Genomic DNA, 23,209 nt, shown 5'->3' with positions numbered 1-23,209 from the left:
ATTTGACAATCGATATCTGTGCTTGCCGTAAGCACAGAATTGTCTCAAAGAATTTCAGGTCTTTTTCAGCATTTCTTTAAATTTGAAATTTGTCAATTCCATGGCAGCTGGCTAGACGATAGACTTTGGTGCTTCGTCGTAGACTATTTGAATGTGTGAATTACATATGAAATGTGTATGTTGAGTGACATGCATTCCCATCATATATATATATATATATATATGTAAAGTATGTGATTATAATTGTATAATTGTTATATACTGAACAACAAAAGTTCCTGTTCCTGTTGAATAAGATTTAATGCAAAGTCATGGGTATTTTTACCAAATCTGAAACAATTTCGGTTTACAACAGATAATAGACTCCCGGAAGTGTTCAAATGATTTAATTTGCCATACTGACTTCAGAAAATGCGTGATTTCATAAAATAAAATAAAAACATGACCATGCCAAAATGTCTATTTACAAATCAATAGCGTGTGTGTGTCCACCTCTGGTTCCGATGCAAGCAACACATTTTCGTCTCATGGAATGGACCAGGCGTCGCACAAGTCCTGTGGGATATCTGTCCATATCTGCTGGAGCATGTTTCGGAGTTCCTGGAGTGTCTGTGGAATACGTGGATGACTTCGAAGTCGCCGATCCATCTCATCCCACATGTGCTCGATTGTTGAGAGATCAGGGGAGCGAGCCGGCCAGGGGATGACATTCACGTTGTTTTGTTGAAGAGAATCCTGAACAAGTCGAGCAATATGAGGCCGGGCGTTGTCATGTTGAAAGGTAATGCCTGGGCCATGACGACGCAAAAACGGTAGAACAACAGGGCAGATGATCTCGTCGCGGTAGCGCTGTCCATTGAGATTTCCCTCTACCACTATCAAACGGGTCCTCTGTCTTGCTGTAATCCCACCCCATACCATAACGCTGCCAACCCCGAACCGATCTTCTTCAATGACACAATGATTGACGTAACGTTCACCTCGACGTCGGTACACTCGAATCCGTCCATCGCTATGGCTGAGGTGAAAACGAGACTCGTGAGTGAATAGAACTTGTCCCCACTGCAGGGCCGTCAAGCGTAGACGATGTCTGCACCACTGTAGACGTGCTTGTCGGTGGTTTCCTGTCAAAATTGGACGTCTGGCGGGTCTTCTGGCGACAATACCTGCACATCTGAGGCGACGGCGTACGGTTTGTGAAGATATTCGTCGAAGGCCAGGGATGCTTCTTGCAGTCACTGTTGCTGGCTGGAATCGATTTCGTAGGTGTGTTGTTCGAATCCAGTTGTCTTGTCGATTATTGGTTACGCGTGGCCTGCCACTCCGAGGATAGTCTATGACTGCATTCGTCTGTTGCCAACGTTGCCATAAACACCAAATGGTGTTTTGTGGACGCTAAATTGTCTTGCAACATCACGTTGACTCGATCTTGCTCCAAGCATACCAATGGCTCGCAGACGCTTATTTTCGGACAGACGTGGCATTTCGTTATGTTGAATAATTGCGTAATTTTGTTGTTTTTCTGAGTGGTTGTTAGCACGATGCTAAACAATGCACATGGATTCCCGTTAACGCACATGTTTTTATACCCATTCTTCGGTAGTGAAGTGTATGGGGCTTGCATAAAAGTCAACTTTTGCATGGAATGCATGCTTTTGTGTAGCAGTTGCGTTTTTGTGACTTGATTCTGTACTACAATATTGAAAATCAAACTTTACTTGTTTGTAAAATACACTAAAATATTGGTGTCACAGGAACTTTTGTTGTTGAGTATTGTATGCATGTTCGTGAGTGTGGAGTACGTGTTTACGTGTTTGTGTATGAGTGCGTGAGGTATTGTGTAAGTAATTTGGCGTGCGTGCGTGCGTGCGTGCGTGCGTGCGTTTGTCGTAGGCCATACCTGGGCGGATATTACACTTTATAGTTTGTGTACGTGTTTTAGTATGAAGTGTATACACACTATAATAAACATTACTCTCTCTCTCTCTCTCTCTCTCTCTCTCTCTCTCTCTCTCTCTCTCTCTCTCTCTCTCTCTCTCTCTCTCTCTCTCTCTCTCTCTCTCTCTCTCTCTCTCTCTCCGAGCTCCTCACAAATTATTTTCGTCTGCTGTGTTGGTGCGCCGAGAGGAGCAGATTTCCTTTTATCTAAAAAGTTAACATTGTTGCACAAAGCGTGTAAGGAGATACTTATGTAGGATTTTTTTCCAAAGTTAACTGATTCTGCCTTCTAGCGATATCGCCAATTCAGCACATACTGCTGACAGACTTCAAAGCCAAATAAACCATGAGGGTGTTTTTGTGACAGGTAGGCACTTCATCTGGACAAGTCGGCGATAATGACCTCAAGGAATGGTTGCCCGCTGAGACATTACAAAGCATAGTGAGTTGGGGTAACGCCGCCTTCTTGAACAATAATTGAGATCAGAACATACGCATGTTGTGGAAGTTTGCCATTTTGGTGAAACCGGTTTTATTATATTCCTGTTGAGCCCTCCTCGTCGTAAGGCCGCCTCCGTGGTCTTGTGGCAGAGCGTCCGCCCGGAGAGCGGAAGGTCGGGGTTCGATCCCCGGCTAAGTCAGGGTTCGATCCCCGGCCAAGTCATACCAAAAGACGTTGAAAGGTGGTATTTGTTGCTACCCTGCCTGGCACTCGACATTAAGGGGATAAAACAAGCACTGGTCGGCTCGGGGTCAGTATATACTGTGTCTGAGTGGGGTATTCATGTTAAACTGCGGCATGGTATATCAGTGGGCTTGCACTATAAATCGGAACCAGTCCAGACTTGTACAAGCAGCCACACAACTCTCGCTATAAAAGAGGTGTAATCTTGGACGCGACGTTAAACCCCATTTCACCTCACCTCACCTCACCTCACCTCACCTCAACTCACCCGGCTCATATCATCGTAATGTCAACGGTGGAGAGGCAGAGCAGCCACGTGGTAACGCTTTCGTCACACCGCGTGGATCGGTTCAGATGCCAATATTGGTCAAATGTGTTTTGTACATTCTTGATGCCCTCTGTCGTGCTTTCGCTGGATGTTAACAGAATCGTAAAAAATACTAGACTATTCACTAAGTCCCCGAAACCAGCACGGGACACCATTAATCAGCACCCACTCTGTTTATTCCCGGAACAGTGTCAATACCAACCTATTAATGCTTCATTAAACCTAAATATGGCAAATCGTCCCCAAAATAGACAGATGGAGGTTGCGACTGTCGTCAGCCTGGAGGAGCAGTTACAACGCCCCCTGTAGTCGGCTGCCGTGGGCCCCGTGTCCCAGATCACGGCGGCTACTGGCTAATCAACCCATTGCAATTTAAGCCGAAAAAGGAAGAAATCGTCTCTGGGGAGAATGAGAGAATATTGCTGCGCTACTAATTAGTCTTCGTTGAGACTTGCTCCATCGTCAGAGAGAGATGTTTTTTTCTTCCTCTGTTATTCAAGTGGAATATTCCATACAATATCATGATGGCTCCCTGGCCAACTTCCTGCGCCGCTCTCTGGTATTTGCAAAATCTATTATCCTTTGTGTAGCAGTATTGTACATTTCTGTACCGGCATCGTTGTATAATCCATGCTTGACATGTGGATTTCCCTCAAGGTTTTGCTGGACTGCATTTGGCATTTTGTCGCCAGTGGATGCTGTTGTAAAAATATTGCGTGGGATATATTTTTTAAATCATCTGCTGCAGCAGCCCACGTCGCAGGATGAGGTGCCCTCTTGCCGTTGTTTCAGACGGTGCTGATGCAGCGTGTTGTAGCACTACCTCACTAACTCATCCCCCCTCTGTCTGTGGAGGACGTAGCTATCGCGTGTTCTTTCTGTTTGTTCCCTTAAATAAATCTGTGTGTTTAGGAGTATGTATTCCAAAGCTGGGATTTAGTTTTTAAAGGGACAACACACGTTGTTTTGCAAGGATTGAAAGATTAGCATGTTTCTGATGGCTGAAAGAAAAACCTCAAAATCTAATGGAATAGCAATGATCCGATATTTTTTCTTTATAATTTGCAGATACTCACATAGGTCAAACGCATTTATGCAAGCTTTCATACTCGATTCATACCATATATAAAGAGACAGTCTGGCTTCTTAAGAATGAGAGAGTGAATTCGCTTTAACGCCATTTTTTTAAGCTCGGTGGGACGCAGGTCTAAGACGTTAAGCACTTTCAGTCGGAGTCTCAGAGGAACACAATGTAAATGTCACGAGTTCGGAGGACGTTCTGTGATGTTGGACCATTATGTGGCAGATCACCTCGCACCCGGGCCTTTTGACGTGGCTGTAACTCAATAAACTGCGTTATGTTGTGTGGGAGGGCACTGTAGCATATTTCCCTGAACGTGAAGAGAAGGGAATTGCCACATGGAAATCCGCGAGACGTCTGATTTTGCCTTATGGAATGACTACAATGTGAAGTTGTTATGTATCACTTGTGTCCGTGGACCCAAAATGAGAAGATGTTTTTTTACAACTGCCTTCAATAATAAATTGAAACGTCTTGAGGTGAACTGTGACATGTACAGATTCTATTTTCAATACACACACACTACTACTACTACTACTACTACTACTACTCATTCGACCATGTGGCAGTTGCCATCTACCCTTTTTCAGAATACATGTGCTCCCTCTGTGTCCCCCACCCCCATCCCCACCCCCAATACAGCTGTACGGAATGTACCTTCAGTCTTAGTAGTGAGTGAGTATGGTTTTACGATGTTGGAAGGGGGTCACGAGGCCAATAAGGTAGGAGCCAGAAACCTATAATGGTCCTATAGGGTGTATGAATGGATCGAACAGGTGGACAGACTGGTGACTTAACTTAAAGCCTTGTAAACATGCCAGTGGTGTTCATACCTGCACATAACATCAATCACAGGGTTTGTCTGGGTCAGACTCGAGGGCTTTCATACACCTCTAATAGTGCGGAGCGCAGGGTTAATTAACAAACAAACTATAAAGGATAACAGCCAGTGTCGACACAGGAGCTAGGCTGTGTTGCTGAATCTACACAACCATCCCTGTCACCAACCAGGCACCACTCCAACCAGGCACATGTGTGCATCATACAGATAGGCAGAAGTCGAAACACGTTGATATTAGACTCACATACAGAAATCTTCAACTCCACCTTTTTTATTTGCCATGTTAGGATGATCCTCTGCCAACCACATCCAAAGTTTGACGTCGCCACGGGGACACCTAGCACAACATCCCCAAAACATGCCGGTTTTCAACCCTAGTTGAGTCTTTTGAGACTGAGAGATGGACAGTAATTCCAAAGGTAGTTATTTTATCGTTAAAATGTAGGGATTTACAAAGATACTAACCCTAACAAAATATGTGTGTTAATATGATATCGATCAAAAATCTTTTAAAAATGTTTATATCCTGTGGTGTCAACCAAAACAATGACTATCGTGTAAAGAAACAAAATATTCATGACACTTGTTTCCAAGTGGAATTCCTGGGGGCATTTCTGAGATAAAAATGCACAAGTTCAAACAGTGTTTTTGTACATTTGTTGAGGATTACAAATTAGTTATTCAGCCTAAAGTCAACATGGCAGACAGTGTAGTTTGATCCCATGCGTGGATACCTTACAAGGACATGAATACCAAGATGTTTCAACACCCTTGTGACACCTCCTACTGCAGCCATGTAGATTATATGTATGCTTTCAAATACTAGACAAATCATCTCTCAAGAAGTGGGACGAGCCTTGGCAATATATTGGCAGCCCCAGCAAATCCATCTTCTTGAGGCAAGGGAGTTAACTGACTGTAAAAATCCAGTTTCCACCCTTGACGAACTAGGCTGGTATTTCATGGCTCAAGCTCAACACCACCAGTGGCTATTAATGATTATGTCATTTCTATGTCCCTCCAATTGACCAGTCAAGATGATCTGATCGATAATCAAGATCTATAATGTAATAAAACGGGTCTTACATCGCAAAGTGCATCACATCAATTAAGCACCTTGAATAAAAACATGGAAAGATTTGGAAAACATCGAAGCCCATTTGACCCTACGCATGCTTTGTAAATCCAGCATTCAACTGAAATCTTCACAGTGGTTGCATCGTTGATCAGGGACCAGATGTCCATTTTGTTACACAATTTTGATTGGACTATGCCTGGACTCGTTAGTCCAGCATAGTTTGGCACAGGTGTGGAAACACCTTTGCCTCGGAAGATGCAGCAAATATTAAAATGAATACAATCATTATACTCCTCTGACACTCACACAATAACAGTACACAGTGTCAGTATAGTAAGGCTTGGTTTATTAGCAAGTATAGGAAAGTATAGCATGTGATAGCATCTTCAATCCTTAAATACATTAAATATACAGGATTTGACTAGTAACATGAATTTTGCATTTCTCCTCGGACAATAAAATGACTATCTGGAAAATGGTTTCAGCCCTCTTCCAGACCACCCACATCAACAGCAGGGTGATAACTTCAATGATTGGTTAGTTCCTTTCTTGATTAGTGTCACACTCAGCAATATTCCAGCTGTATCACATGGCCTGTTATTAATCGAGTTTCGACCAGACAACCAACTGTAAAAGTCCAGCTTCCACATTTGCGGAACTATGGCTGGAATTTCTGGGCTCATTCGTAGTGCCACCACTGGCTATTACCATTTATGTCCCTTCTATGTCCCTCCTATTGACCAATCAGATTCCACTTCACTTGCATTTTCTTCAAACAAAATGGTGGCACCCAGTGATGATGAACTGATCGATAATCAAGCTCTATATTGTAACACTTCGCAAAGTGCATCAGATCACGTGAGCACCTTGATTAAAAACATGAAAAGATTCGGAAAATTTCTGTTGAAGGCATGTTGACATTACACATGCCTTGCAAATACTGCAATCAACTGACAAGGAATTCACATGGAGTGAGTGAGTTGGTTTACCGCCACTTAAACAGTGTTCCTGTTACAACATGGAGGCTGAATGTGGGAGGAAAGAGTCCACATTGTGTTGTATAAGAAAGGAAGCAGTGAACCCACAAAGACTGACTGAATAAACAAAAGCACAAATCTGTTTCTCAATAGGTGAATGAATGAATACAGGTAGATCTTTTTTCATCCATCAAATAAAAAACGAAAAACACTGACTAGAAAGTTTGGTTGAGAAACTGCAAATGATTAGAATCAACACTGAATCCTGTAAGTTAGATAAAACATTGTCTTAGGTTCTCGAATACCATAGTGATAAAATGTTTTTCCACAGCTGATCAATATGGTGATGGTCACTTTATTACATCAAGGTATGCATGACCAAGCAATCCCATTACAACCTGACACTATGATTTTAATAAATATGAAGTCTGTAGGATAGTGAGGATGAAAAATGATAATATTAATACATAACAAACAAATAACTGTTTCCATGGTGATGATGGCAGCTGTGTTCATCTCACAGCCTGTGCTGCCCTGGGGTATGGGTGGATGAATTGCTTGATGATAAGTGAGTCAATCCAGGTTACTGGCAGGATAGTTTTCAAGTAGATTAAAATCTGAAAAGATATATTCATATACAACATTTGGCATTTGGTAAAACGAGATTAAACCTATAACTATTGGTTTCTGGCAGGCCCAAGGGACACAACTCTGCACAGCAAACTCATCACAAGAATCAGTGCTGGGGACTTCTGACCTAGATCCATTGTGGGGATTAAATATATGTTACAAATCACAGATTCAATAAATATGCCAATAAATTAGATAATCAAGTACATAATAGACCAAAATTGTATTAGTCTTAATCAAATAAGTTGTTTTTCTATGTTTTGTTTGTTTGTTTGATTGTTAAACGCCGCACTCAGCAATATTCCAGCTATGTCTTATGTAATAGCAAGGAAATATGAAATAAGTCAACTGTTCAGACCTCCATTACTCCCAGCACACAATAATTAACAACCACAAACATTAACGCCATTATGATTACTCATTATTGTTGATGTTGACACCTAAATAGGACATAAAACGTGTGTACATGTATCTATTATCTATGTTCCTTCGTGCTGGGTATCAATGATAGTGAATAAATTTCCATCATGATGACAGAGTACTGTATTACCTTAACTCTACTAACAAGTCTGCGAATGGTTATTTTCAGTGTCATGTAATACCAAGCAAAGACAAGGGGACATAACGTAAACGTGTTGTTGCTAAGGGAGGTAACTCTAGCGTGTTGGGGGATGTTGCAATTATGAATACATTTTGAGTATGAGAGTGAGTGAGTTGGGTTTAATGCCACTTTTAACATTATTCAGTTATATCACGGCGTGTCAGCTTTATGTGGGAGGAAAGCCGGAAGTGATGCAGGTCTCAGACGTTTACCACTTCGGGGAAACCCAGGAGAACGGGTATTTGAGTATGTAACGGCAAAGCAGGATTAGGTTACTACTGTATATCACCACCCATATAAAGTGAGATGAAATTGGATTTAACCTCACATCCAAGATAATTGCACTTATATAGCTATGTGCAAGCACGTGTGTGTTGGCTGCTTGTACTAGTCTGGACTGATGCCGATTTATAGTGCTAGCCCACTGAGATACCATGCTGCAGTTTAACATGAATACCCTACTCAGACACAGTATACTAACTCCGAGCCGAACAGTCCTTGTTTTAGCCCCTTAACGCATAGCGCCAGACAGGGTAACAACAAGTACCATATTTTAACGTCTTTTGGTATGACGCGGTCGGGGATCGAACCCCAGACCTTCCGCTCTCTGGGCGGACACTAGACCACGGAGGCGGTCACCACCCATGTAAACTAACATGGACATTGTGTAATGTTATTCATGGAAAAAACAACAGATGTGTTGCAGCATGTGGTCAATGAAAAACATCATCAAATATTTACTCGTCACTTTTTTTTCAATCCCCTTTTACAACAAACATGAGGAGGTGGGGTTCCCTAAAGTAAACGTTAATGTTATCAGAAAAAACAGTGTTTCTAAATCCCGGGGCTTGGAACAAAATGTTAGAAGGATAGTCACAAACATAACAAAAGGTTGGCACCGAAAGTCTGTACTTCAAACAGGATATACCTCGATACTTACAACAAAATAGTCAAACCACTTGTTGCTGCCGCTGACAAGATATCTGGCAAGGGGCTTGATGTTACAGACCGAGTCCTCCAGGGCATCAATGACTGGCGCCAGGGTGGAGCATGTGGTGGAGGCGGACTGCGCAAAGGCATCATACTTGGCATCTAGGTATGCCTTGCCGTACGTCTCCTTCACATCACTGGAGGCCTTCTCCCACATCTCGTCATATTCATCTCGCATTCTTGTCAGCTGAAAGACACATCCACTTCATATCATTATGTTTTCTCCCTGGAGTATTTTCACAGATACATAATTAATTGAAAGAAGTAGAAAAGGCCAAACTAATTATGCTTATGACAGAATTGTTTTACTTTTTGTAAAAACAACCACAAACAAGAAATAAGCAGTGACCATTTACAAGCAATGACCGGTGACGAGCAGTTACCTGTAACAACCAGTGACCAGTAACAACCAGTAACAACCAGTAACCAGTAACCAGTAACTACCAGTAACCAACAGCGACCAGTAACGAGCAGTAGCCAGTAAAACCCAGTAACAACAGCGACCAGTAACGAGCAGTGACCAGTAACAAGCAGTAACCAGACACAACAAATAACCAGTAACAACCTGTAACCAGTAACAACCAGTAACTAGTAGCAACCAGTAACCAGTAACAAGCAGTAACTAGTAACAACCTGTAACCAGTAACAAGCAGTAACCAGACACAACCAGTAACCAGTAACAACCTGTAACCAGTAACAACCAGTGACCAGTAACAACCAGTAACCAGTAACAAGCAGTTACCAGAAACAAGAGTAACCAGTAACAAGCAGTGACCAGAAACAATAAGTTACAAGCAGTGACCAGTAACAAGCAGTAACCAGTAACTAGCAGTAACCAGAAACAAGCAGTTACCAGTAACAAGCAGTACACAGTAACAAGCAGTACACAGTAACAACAAGTAACAAGCAGTGACCAGTAACAACAAGTAACCAGTAACAAGCAGTAACCTGTAACAAGCAGTAACCAGTAACAAGGAGTAACCAGTAACAAGCAGTAACCAGTAACAAGCAGTAAGCAGTAACAAGGAGTGACCAGTAACAAGCAGTAACCAGTAACAACCAGTAACCAGTAACAAGCAGTAACCAGTAACAAGCAGTAACCAGTAACAAGCAGTGACCAGTAACAACCAGTAACCAGTAACAAGCAGTAACCAGTAACAAGCAGTAACCCCTAACAAGCAGTAACCCCTAACAAGGAGTGACCAGTAACAAGCAGTAACCAGTAACAAGCAGTAACCAGTAACAACCAGTAACCAGTAACAAGGAGTAACCAGTAACAAGCAGTAACCAGTAACAAGCAGTAACCCCTAACAAGCAGTAACCCCTAACAAGCAGTAACCCCTAACAAGGAGTGACCAGTAACAAGCAGAAACCAGTAACAAGCAGTAACCAGTAACAAGCAGTAACCAGTAACAACCAGTAACCCCTAACAAGGAGTAACCAGTAACAAGCAGTAACCAGTAACAAGCAGTGACCATTAACAACCAGTAACCAGTAACAAGCAGTAACCAGTAACAAGCAGTAACCAGTAACAAGCAGTAACCCCTAACAAGGAGTGACCAGTAACAAGCAGTAACCAGTAACAAGCAGTAACCAGTAACAAGCAGTAACCAGTAACAACCAGTAACCAGTAACAAGCAGTAACCAGTAACCAGTAACAAGCAGTAACCAGTAACAAGCAGTAACCAGTAACCAGTAACAAGCAGTAACCAGTAACAAGCAACAAACAGTAACCAGTAACAAGGAGTGATCAGTAACAAGCAGTAACCAGTAACAAGCAGTAACCAGTAACAAGGAGTGACCAGTAACAAGCAGTAACCAGTAACATGCAGTAACCAGTAACAAGCAGTAACCAGTAACAAGGAGTGACCAGTAACAAGCAGTAACCAGTAACAAGCAGTAACCAGTAACCAGTAACAAGCAGTAACCAGTAACAAGCAGTAAGCAGTAACCAGCAACAAGCAGTAACCACTAAACAGTAACAACCAGTAACCAGTAACAAGGAGTGACCAGTAACAAGCAGTAGCCAGTAACAAGCAGTAACCAGTAACAAGCAGTAACCAGTAACAAGGAGTGACCAGTAACAAGCAGTAACCAGTAACAAGCAGTAACCAGTAACCAGTAACAAGCAGTAACCAGTAACAAGCAGTAACCAGTAACAAGGAGTGACCAGTAACAAGCAGTAACCAGTAACAAGCAGTAACCAGTAACCAGTAACAAGCAGTAACCAGTAACAAGGAGTGACCAGTAACCAGCAGTAGCCAGTAACAAGCAGTAACCAGTAACAAGCAGTAACCAGTAACAAGGAGTGACCAGTAACAAGCAGTAGCCAGTAACAAGCAGTAACCAGTAACAAGGAGTAACCAGTAACAAGCAGTAGCCAGTAACAAGCAGTAACCAGTAACCACTAACAAGCAGTAACCAGTAACAAGCAGTAACCAGTAACAAGCAGTAACCACTAACAAGGAGTAACCAGTAACAAGCAGTAACCAGTAACAAGCAGTAACCAGTAACAAGCAGTAACCAGTAACAAGGAGTGACCAGTAACAAGCAGTAACCAGTAACAAGGAGTGACCAGTAACAAGCAGTAACCAGTAACAAGCAGTAACCAGTAACCACTAACAAGCAGTAACCAGTAACAAGCAGTAACCAGTAACAACCAGTAACCAGTAACAAGCAGTAACCAGTAACAAGCAGTAACCCCTAACAAGCAGTAACCCCTAACAAGGAGTGACCAGTAACAAGCAGTAACCAGTAACAAGCAGTAACCAGTAACAACCAGTAACCAGTAACAAGGAGTAACCAGTAACAAGCAGTAACCAGTAACAAGCAGTAACCAGTAACAAGCAGTAACCAGTAACAAGCAGTAACCAGTAACAACCAGTAACCAGTAACAAGCAGTAACCAGTAACCAGTAACAAGCAGTAACCAGTAACAAGCAGTAACCAGTAACCAGTAACAAGCAGTAACCAGTAACAAGCAACAAAGAGTAACCAGTAACAAGGAGTGATCAGTAACAAGCAGTAACCAGTAACAAGCAGTAACCAGTAACAAGGAGTGACCAGTAACAAGCAGTAACCAGTAACATGCAGTAACCAGTAACAAGCAGTAGCCAGTAACAAGGAGTGACCAGTAACAAGCAGTAACCAGTAACAAGCAGTAACCAGTAACCAGTAACAAGCAGTAACCAGTAACAAGCAGTAAGCAGTAACCAGCAACAAGCAGTAACCACTAAACAGTAACAACCAGTAACCAGTAACAAGGAGTGACCAGTAACAAGCAGTAGCCAGTAACAAGCAGTAACCAGTAACAAGCAGTAACCAGTAACAAGGAGTGACCAGTAACAAGCAGTAACCAGTAACAAGCAGTAACCAGTAACCAGTAACAAGCAGTAACCAGTAACAAGCAGTAACCAGTAACAAGGAGTGACCAGTAACAAGCAGTAACCAGTAACAAGCAGTAACCAGTAACCAGTAACAAGCAGTAACCAGTAACAAGCAGTAAGCAGTAACCAGCAACAAGCAGTAACCAGTAACCAGTAACAAGCAGTAACCAGTAACAAGGAGTGACCAGTAACAAGCAGTAGCCAGTAACAAGCAGTAACCAGTAACAAGGAGTAACCAGTAACAAGCAGTAGCCAGTAACAAGCAGTAACCAGTAACCACTAACAAGCAGTAACCAGTAACAAGCAGTAACCAGTAACAAGCAGTAACCACTAACAAGGAGTAACCAGTAACAAGCAGTAACCAGTAACAAGCAGTAACCAGTAACAAGCAGTAACCAGTAACAAGGAGTGACCAGTAACAAGCAGTAACCAGTAACAAGGAGTGACCAGTAACAAGCAGTAACCAGTAACAAGCAGTAACCAGTAACCACTAACAAGCAGTAACCAGTAACAAGCAGTAACCAGTAACAACCAGTAACCAGTAACAAGCAGTAACCAGTAACAAGCAGTAACCAGTAACAAGCAGTAACCCCTAACAAGCAGTAACCCCTAACAAGGAGTGACCAGTAACAAGCAGTAACCAGTAACAAGCAGTAACCAGTAACAACCAGTAACCAGTAACAAGGAGTAACCAGTAACAAGCAGTAACCAGTAACAAGCAGTAACCCCTAACAAGCAGTAACCCCTAACAAGCAGTAACCCCTAACAAGGAGTGACCAGTAACAAGCAGTAACCAGTAACAAGCAGTAACCAGTAACAAGGAGTAACCAGTAACAACCAGTAACCCCTAACAAGGAGTAACCAGTAACAAGCAGTAACCAGTAACAAGCAGTGACCATTAACAACCAGTAACCAGTAACAAGCAGTAACCAGTAACAAGCAGTAACCAGTAACAAGCAGTAACCCCTAACAAGGAGTGACCAGTAACAAGCAGTAACCAGTAACAAGCAGTAACCAGTAACAAGCAGTAACCAGTAACAACCAGTAACCAGTAACAAGCAGTAACCAGTAACCAGTAACAAGCAGTAACCAGTAACAAGCAGTAACCAGTAACCAGTAACAAGCAGTAACCAGTAACAAGCAACAAACAGTAACCAGTAACAAGGAGTGATCAGTAACAAGCAGTAACCAGTAACAAGCAGTAACCAGTAACAAGGAGTGACCAGTAACAAGCAGTAACCAGTAACATGCAGTAACCAGTAACAAGCAGTAACCAGTAACAAGGAGTGACCAGTAACAACCAGTAACCAGTAACAAGCAGTTACCAGAAACAAGAGTAACCAGTAACAAGCAGTGACCAGAAACAATAAGTTACAAGCAGTGACCAGTAACAAGCAGTAACCAGTAACTAGCAGTAACCAGGAACAAGCAGTTACCAGTAACAAGCAGTACACAGTAACAAGCAGTACACAGTAACAACAAGTAACAAGCAGTGACCAGTAACAACAAGTAACCAGTAACAAGCAGTAACCTGTAACAAGCAGTAACCAGTAACAAGGAGTAACCAGTAACAAGCAGTAACCAGTAACAAGCAGTAAGCAGTAACAAGGAGTGACCAGTAACAAGCAGTAACCAGTAACAAGCAGTAACCAGTAACAAGCAGTGACCAGTAACAAGCAGTAACCAGTAACAAGCAGTGACCAGTAACAAGCAGTAACCAGTAACAAGCAGTAACCCCTAACAAGCAGTAACCCCTAACAAGGAGTGACCAGTAACAAGCAGTAACCAGTAACAAGCAGTAACCAGTAACAACCAGTAACCAGTAACAAGGAGTAACCAGTAACAAGCAGTAACCAGTAACAAGCAGTAACCCCTAACAAGCAGTAACCCCTAACAAGCAGTAACCCCTAACAAGGAGTGACCAGTAACAAGCAGTAACCAGTAACAAGCAGTAACCAGTAACAAGCAGTAACCAGTAACAAGCAGTAAGCAGTAACCAGCAACAAGCAGTAACCAGTAACCAGTAACAAGCAGTAACCAGTAACAAGGAGTGACCAGTAACAAGCAGTAGCCAGTAACAAGCAGTAACCAGTAACAAGGAGTAACCAGTAACAAGCAGTAGCCAGTAACAAGCAGTAACCAGTAACCACTAACAAGCAGTAACCAGTAACAAGCAGTAACCAGTAACAAGCAGTAACCACTAACAAGGAGTAACCAGTAACAAGCAGTAACCAGTAACAAGCAGTAACCAGTAACAAGGAGTGACCAGTAACAAGCAGTAACCAGTAACAAGGAGTGACCAGTAACAAGCAGTAACCAGTAACAAGCAGTAACCAGTAACCACTAACAAGCAGTAACCAGTAACAAGCAGTAACCAGTAACAACCAGTAACCAGTAACAAGCAGTAACCAGTAACAAGCAGTAACCCCTAACAAGCAGTAACCCCTAACAAGGAGTGACCAGTAACAAGCAGTAACCAGTAACAAGCAGTAACCAGTAACAACCAGTAACCAGTAACAAGGAGTAACCAGTAACAAGCAGTAACCAGTAACAAGCAGTAACCCCTAACAAGCAGTAACCCCTAACAAGCAGTAACCCCTAACAAGGAGTGACCAGTAACAAGCAGTAACCAGTAACAAGCAGTAACCAGTAACAAGCAGTAACCAGTAACAACCAGTAACCCCTAACAAGGAGTAACCAGTAACAAGCAGTAACCAGTAACAAGCAGTGACCATTAACAACCAGTAACCAGTAACAAGCAGTAACCAGTAACAAGCAGTAACCAGTAACAAGCAGTAACCCCTAACAAGGAGTGACCAGTAACAAGCAGTAACCAGTAACAAGCAGTAACCAGTAACAAGCAGTAACCAGTAACAACCAGTAACCAGTAACAAGCAGTAACCAGTAACCAGTAACAAGCAGTAACCAGTAACAAGCAGTAACCAGTAACCAGTAACAAGCAGTAACCAGTAACAAGCAACAAACAGTAACCAGTAACAAGGAGTGATCAGTAACAAGCAGTAACCAGTCACAAGCAGTAACCAGTAACAAGGAGTGACCAGTAACAAGCAGTAACCAGTAACATGCAGTAACCAGTAACAAGCAGTAACCAGTAACAAGGAGTGACCAGTAACAAGCAGTAACCAGTAACAAGCAGTAACCAGTAACCAGTAACAAGCAGTAACCAGTAACAAGCAGTAAGCAGTAACCAGCAACAAGCAGTAACCACTAAACAGTAACAACCAGTAACCAGTAACAAGGAGTGACCAGTAACAAGCAGTAGCCAGTAACAAGCAGTAACCAGTAACAAGCATTAACCAGTAACAAGGAGTGACCAGTAACAAGCAGTAACCAGTAACAAGCAGTAACCAGTAACCAGTAACAAGCAGTAACCAGTAACAAGCAGTAACCAGTAACAAGGAGTGACCAGTAACAAGCAGTAACCAGTAACAAGCAGTAACCAGTAACCAGTAACAAGCAGTAACCAGTAACAAGCAGTAAGCAGTAACCAGCAACAAGCAGTAACCAGTAACCAGTAACAAGCAGTAACCAGTAACAAGGAGTGACCAGTAACAAGCAGTAGCCAGTAACAAGCAGTAACCAGTAACAAGGAGTAACCAGTAACAAGCAGTAGCCAGTAACAAGCAGTAACCAGTAACCACTAACAAGCAGTAACCAGTAACAAGCAGTAACCAGTAACAAGCAGTAACCACTAACAAGGAGTAACCAGTAACAAGCAGTAACCAGTAACAAGCAGTAACCAGTAACAAGCAGTAACCAGTAACAAGGAGTGACCAGTAACAAGCAGTAACCAGTAACAAGGAGTGACCAGTAACAAGCAGTAACCAGTAACAAGCAGTAACCAGTAACCACTAACAAGCAGTAACCAGTAACAAGCAGTAACCAGTAACAAGGAGTGACCAGTAACAAGCAGTAAGCAGTAACAAGCAGTAACCACTAACAAGGAGTGACCAGTAACAAGCAGTACCCATGTACAATATTGAAGTTCTGATGGCAATAAATTACCCCCATCACCCCTAATTAAACTAAGTCTTATTTTATAAATGTTTTTGTCCACAGTAATTGAAACCATAACCTGGTACCCCAATTAACAACAATGAGGCTTTTTCTTAGTGTTCTAACCTTTAAATACCAAAGAACCATGACTCTGTTATGGCTATACAACTTACAGTAGGTTTGCTGAGCATGCCAGTTGCACCACCAAAGTTGCCAGGCTCAACGACCACAACCTTGACGCCAAACTGACTCATCTCTAGCCGCAAAACATCTGACAGTGATTCAAGTCCAAATTTGGTGACACCATAGACAGAGTTGTTGGGGGCGGCCAGCTGACCTTTGGCACTGCTCACGTTTATAACACGACCTGGAAGAAAAACCAGGGTCAATGCAGGTAAAATACAAGTGTTCACACCAGACACAGTGTTCACATCACCTCGTGTTCACCCTATAGTGTTCAGATCAGACAGTGTTCACACCAGTGTTCACCCCATAGTGTTCAGATCAGACGGTGTTCACCCCAATGTGTTCGATAAGACACAGTGTTCACCCCATTGTGTTAAGATCAGACACAGTGTTCACCCCATTGTGCTCAAATCAGACAGTGTTCACATCAGTGTTTACCCCATACAGTGTTCTGATCAGACAGTGTTCACCCCACAGTGTTCCAATCAGACACAGTGTTCACCCCATACAGTGTTCCGATCAGACAGTGTTCACCCATAGTGTTCAGGTCAGTGTTCACCCCCACAGTGTTCAGATCAGTGTTTACCCCATACAGTGTTCTGATCAGACAGTGTTCACCACATTGTGTTCAGATAAGAGAGTGTTAACCCTATAGTGTTCCGGTCAGACACAGTGTTCACATCAGTGTTTACCCCATACAGTGTTCTGATCAGACACAGTGTTCACATCAGTGTTAACCCCATAGTGTTCAGATCAGACAGTGTTCACCCCAATATGTTCAGATAAGACACAGTGTTCACCCCATTGTGTTAAGATTAGACACAGTGTTCACCCCATTGTGCTCAAATCAGACAGTGTTCACATCAGTGTTCACCCCACAGTGTTCTGATCAGACAGTGTTCACATCAGTGTTCCAATCAGACAGTGTTCACCCCATTGTGTTCAGATAAGAGTGTGTTAACCATATAGTGTTCCGATCAGACAGTGTTCACAACAGTGTTCACCCCACAGTGTTCCGATCAGACAGTGTTCACCCCATTGTGTTCCGATCAGACAGTGTTCACCCCACAGTGTTCCGATCAGACACAGTGTTCACATCAGTGTTTACCCCATACAGTGTTCCGATCAGAGAGTGTTCACCCCATTGTGTTCCGATCAGACAGTGTTCACCCCACAGTGTTCCGATCAGACACAGTGTTCACATCAGTGTTTACCCCATACAGTGTTCTGATCAGACAGTGTTCACCCCACAGTGTTCCAATCAGACAGTGTTCACCCCATTGTGTTCAGATAAGAGTGTGTTAACCCTATAGTGTTCCGATCAGACACAGTGTTCACATCAGTGTTTACCCCATACAGTGTTCTGATCAGACAGTGTTCACCCCACAGTTTTCCAATCAGACAGTGTTCACCCCATTGTGTTCAGATAAGAGTGTGTTAACCCTATAGTGTTCCGGTCAGACACAGTGTTCACATCAGTGTTTACCCCATACAGTGTTCTGATCAGACAGTGTTCACCCCATTGTGTTCAGATAAGAGTGTGTTAACCCTATAGTGTTCCGATCAGACACAGTGTTCACAACAGTGTTTACCCCATACAGTGTTGGGTTCAATGCAGCTTCTAACAGTATTCCAGTTATATCACAGCATCTCAGCTTAATGTGGGAGGAAAGCCTAAAGTGATACAGGTCTCAAACGTTCACCACTTCGGTGAAACCCACGAGCACGGTGCTGACAAACCGAGAAACATAATCAAGGCGAACCGGGATTCGAACCCACAATCATAGGTTTCTGACGTGCCCAAGGGACGCAACTTTGCACAGTGAATCACGGTGCCTTAGACGACCGGGCCATCCGTGCCCCCTCTTTCACAATAAGCAAGTTGAATCCCTGATTGGTGCTCTATCCAGTCTTAGTTGAGTTTATATCCATTGTGTTTTGTCTCACCTTTAGCTCGTCTAATGAGAGGAAGAAATGCTTTGGTCATGCGAATAGCTCCGTAAAGATTGACTTCCATCACCTGCCGGAACATGTCCAGTGTGCAGAACTCAAAGTCACCCTCAAAGTTGATTCCAGCATTGTTTATCAGGGCCCAGAGTCCTGGAAAAATAATCAATCTAGTTCTTAAGTAAGGATAAGATATATGGATGAACAACTTCTGTATTATTCATTATTCGGTGTAGGTTTTTTGATGATATCACTTGCTTTATAACGGAGTTAGAACTCAAATTGAAATGTTGCTCCTAATTGTAATAAAGAAGTTGTTATATATCTTATCCTTATCAAGGACTCCACCTTCTAAATGCCTCTCAAAGAAGTTAATCTAGTCGTTGGTACAGATCACTGACAGATACGGCATGAACAACTAGTATCTCAGTGTCGATCCACGAGTGAGTGAGGTCAGTCAACACAGTGAGGTGTTCTGTCGCTCTTAGAAATTGTGCATCAACAACGAATTTCACAAGTGGTACAGCTGTTCAAAGAATGGATACCCAACTATGTGGCTCGATCCAAAATAATATGTGGCTCCCCAAAACAACAGTTGACTCCCAAAAAAACAACAATGTGGCTCCCCAAAAACAACAATCTGACTCCCCCAAAACAACAATGTGACTCCCCAAAAACAACTATGTGGCTACCCCAAAACAACTATGTGGCTCCCCAAAAACAACTATATGGCTACCCCAAAACAACTATATGGCTACCCCAAAACAACTATATGGCTCCCCCAAAACAACTATGTGGCTCCCCCAAAACAACTATGAGGCTCCCCCAAAACAACTATGTGGCTCCCCCAAAACAACTATATGGCTCTCCAAAACAACTATGTGGCTCCCCCAAAACAACTATATGGCTCCCCCAAAACAACTATGTGACTCCCCCAAAACAACTATATGGCTCCCCAAAAAACAACAATGTGGCTCCCCAAAACAACAATGTGACTTCCCCCAAACAACAATGTGGCTCCCCCAGAACAACTTTATGGTTCCCCAAAACAACAATGTGGCTCCCCAAAAACAACAATGTGGCTCAAAAAAAGAAAAATTTGTCAGTCCCCAATATTAGCTCATTATCAACTAAATGTGTCATGGGCTGACCTCTCTCACTGGTCAGCTGATTGACCCTCTCCAGACAGCTCTCAACACTGTAGTCATTGGTCACATCCAGCTCAAACACATGAATCCGACCGGAACCACTGGCCTTGAGTCTCTCAGCACCATCGCTCTTCTCAGACAGACAGCCAGCAAGCACCAGGAAGCCCATGCTGTCCAGCCTCCTTGCAATAGCATTGCCAAATCCTGGTGGGAATTCATAACAAAACAGACACATCGTTACAGGGAGCAACATATTGGTTTTAAGAAAGGAAATTTAATAATAGAAATCTACATAACACAATTAGAGAGGGAAATATGTGCTCATATCATTATCAGTATCTAGATAAATGGCAATATTCCAGCTATGCTACTGCAGCCTGTAGATAATAGGACCAGACAATTCAGTGATTGATATTGTGAGCAACAATTAGAGTCAGAGTACGATGACATGCACTCAACCAAGTCATCGAGACTGACCATTAGGGCTGGGACGATACACAAACCGTGTATCACAATACCTTGGTCACAACGACACATATTACAATACTTGTTAGTGCTCTTATCTGTGGTCTGTAAGCCATCTTGGCCATCTTTTTCATAGACAGGATGTCCAAATACCTCGCACACTAACGATTTACAGTTGGCAGTGACAAGTATGGCGCAATGGATGAAAATATTTGTTTTCACTACTCATTTTCACTAATAATTAGTGTTTGGTGTAACATTAATTTAAGAATACATTTAAGGTAAGAATCGATACTCTTTTACTTAGTGTGGGATGGTGATCAATACTTGTATTGAGAAGTAAAAAATCATGTTCCACTGATGCATCGGTGCATCGCCCCTTTACTACTGACCATCCATTCCATAAAGTCGCTTGTTACATCGAGGATCTATGACCAACCCACCTGAATCGCAACCAGTTATGAGAACGGCCTGGCCTGTGATTTCAATGGTCTTTGTCAGCAACTTCTTGAAGATATAGTAGAACCCGAAGACTCCAATAACGGTGAGGATAGTAAGACCGACCACCTTCTGGGCCACAAAGAAGGGCAGGAAGGCAAGGACGAGGAGATAGAAGAGTTCAAACACCTGAAGGTTTACAAACTGCTTCAGCTTCATGCCGCCTCGAATGAATGTGGCAAATCTCGGTGGAGGCTGGTCGGATACTTGACACTTAGCTTTGGTGGCTGCGCAGACAAAAACTGAGGTATACATTTCTGGAAAGTCATAAATGCTGCTTACTTTGCAACTATTTATATCTATTTGTAGATCCTTTTTATCGGAATAACTGTATTTCAGTCATATCACTTGATGTGGCAGGAAAGTCTAAAGAGATGCATGTCTTAGATATTACAACTTAGGTGAAGCTCACATACATGAGTATACTGACAAGCCTAGAATCATAATCTGGGATTTGAAACGATGATGATATAGGTTTCTGGCATGCGAACTACACACCATGTCGGAAATCGAACCCGTGTCTTCGGCGTGACATGCGAACGTTTTAATCACTAGGCTACCCGACCCCACCCCCCTAAGAGATGAAAGAGTTGGTAAAAGTTTAACACTGCTTTTAGAAAAATTATGGAATGCCACACCAAATATTGTTAACTTAAATGAGATTTACATAAATAGGTGCATGGGTAGTGTTTATGGGATGATAGCTATTTAAAAAAAGGACATTTATGATTTAATGTTACAATTTCAGATATGATCAACAATTATCACAGATATAACAAGGTGAGAAAAGCTGAGGCATATGTGTCAACAATACAATGAGAACTTCCAAAATGATGAAGAGGAAAGGAAACGTACACACAAGATGTCGAAAGGGTCTGTGTATCTCCAGTTGGTGCAGTCGGAACATTAATCAGTCCTGTAATCAGTTTCACCTTTCTCCTACTGCTGACGTGTTTTCTGGCAGGTACCCAACCATCTGAGAGAGCGACCTGATAAACAAAAGGTTGAATGTCGGTTAATATACTAGATTTCATACCATCATAGATATAGCCTATTACTATTAGCTATCATTGTCTGATACATTCCCGATCTTTCCGTTGTCAAATGATTTAGCCGTTAAGCAAACTGTGTACTGAATTGGCATCATAAATACCCTTCTTTGTGAAGTATATGTGTCATCTATACATGTTATCAGCTGCAAAAGATCATAGATCACTCGCAATCACTTATCAAGGCCGTCGATCTTGATCTCTGTGTTGACAAGTGTCCGGTGGGGACAAGGTTCCGTCTTTGTGATATTTAGAGCGCACAAAGATAAGCGTCGTGTAATAAGAAGACTAGTCAAGAGTAGGTAACTCTACGACGAATAAGGTTCACATACATGTATGATCGCGTTCAACAACATCATGGTTCGTATCGTTGTGGGATCGATGATTGGCGGCACCGAATAATGTGTGATATACATATTTTTAATATATAGATGATATTTATCGAGTGACCTGGCGATATTGATGTCAACATTTTCAGCTCACGTGATGGAATAATTTATTTAAGAAATAAACGACGAGTGGGAGTTGTTTAACGTATCACGTGCCCCTATTTGAAGGTTTCCATGTTTATTGTATTTAAATAATGATGACGTTGAGAGCGCATGTTCGAATCTCCAGAATCGACGTCATGATAGAACAATGTTTTTTCGTGAAATAAACCACGCTTCGTTCTTCATTGTCCTTTGTGATTTATGGCGCAGTTATCTTATATTTAAGAAATAAACGACGAGTGGGAGTTGTTTATCGTACAATAAATCACTGCAGGGAGAATAAACCATGAGGGGCGCAGCCTCTATTCTCCCTGTAGTATTTTATTGTACGATAAACAACGACCACGAGTCGTTTATTTCTTATGTGAAATATCAATATTACGTACAGCTTCCCTAAGGATGTTAATAAAATGTTCAAGCTTTAAAAATATTTACCCGTATTTAAAAAATGATGACACCCTCAAAAGAATCCGACCTCGGAGGGTCTATATAGAGAGCATTCGGGACTCGATTGTGTGATACGCAGGATTCGGGGTCTATTTTAGAGGGTATTCGGGATGTGGCAGTGTGGTACGCGGGATTCGGAGGGGGGTAGGGTGAGGGTCTAGTTAGAGGGCATTCGGGACTCGGTTACAGGTATGATACGCAGGATTCGGGGTCTATTTTAGAGGGTATTCGGGATGTGGCAGTGTGGTACGCGGGATTCGGAGGGGGGTGGGGTGAGGGTCTAGTTAGAGGGCATTCGGGATTCGGTTACAGGTATGATACGCAGGATTCGGGGTCTATTTTAGAGGGTATTTGTGATGTGGCAGTGTGGTACGCGGGATTCGGAGGGGGGTGGGGTGAGGGTCTAGTTAGAGAGCATTCGGGACTC

The 23,209-nt window shown here is 42.5% G+C and overlaps 1 protein-coding gene across 1 annotated transcript; it reads right to left on the bottom strand.

Moving 5' to 3' along the window:
- Positions 1-6,282: 6,282 nt before the first annotated feature.
- Positions 6,283-22,074, bottom strand: LOC139469416 (D-beta-hydroxybutyrate dehydrogenase, mitochondrial-like). The gene is made up of 8 exons (XM_071251581.1): positions 21,949-22,074; positions 21,651-21,784; positions 20,741-21,022; positions 19,836-20,036; positions 18,685-18,837; positions 16,725-16,918; positions 9,100-9,336; positions 6,283-7,545 (listed from the first exon to the last, which is right to left on the bottom strand). Exons 2-8 carry the CDS (start codon positions 21,700-21,702, stop codon positions 7,441-7,443), a joined length of 1,224 nt encoding a protein of 407 aa, XP_071107682.1. The 5' UTR covers positions 21,703-21,784; positions 21,949-22,074; the 3' UTR covers positions 6,283-7,440.
- Positions 22,075-23,209: the final 1,135 nt, after the last annotated feature.

This window comes from Haliotis cracherodii, unplaced genomic scaffold, assembly GCF_022045235.1.
Source record: "Haliotis cracherodii isolate W230 unplaced genomic scaffold, xgHalCrac1.p SCAF_2, whole genome shotgun sequence".
NCBI lineage: Eukaryota > Metazoa > Mollusca > Gastropoda > Lepetellida > Haliotidae > Haliotis > Haliotis cracherodii.
This window is presented reverse-complemented; position numbering and strand designations above follow the sequence as displayed.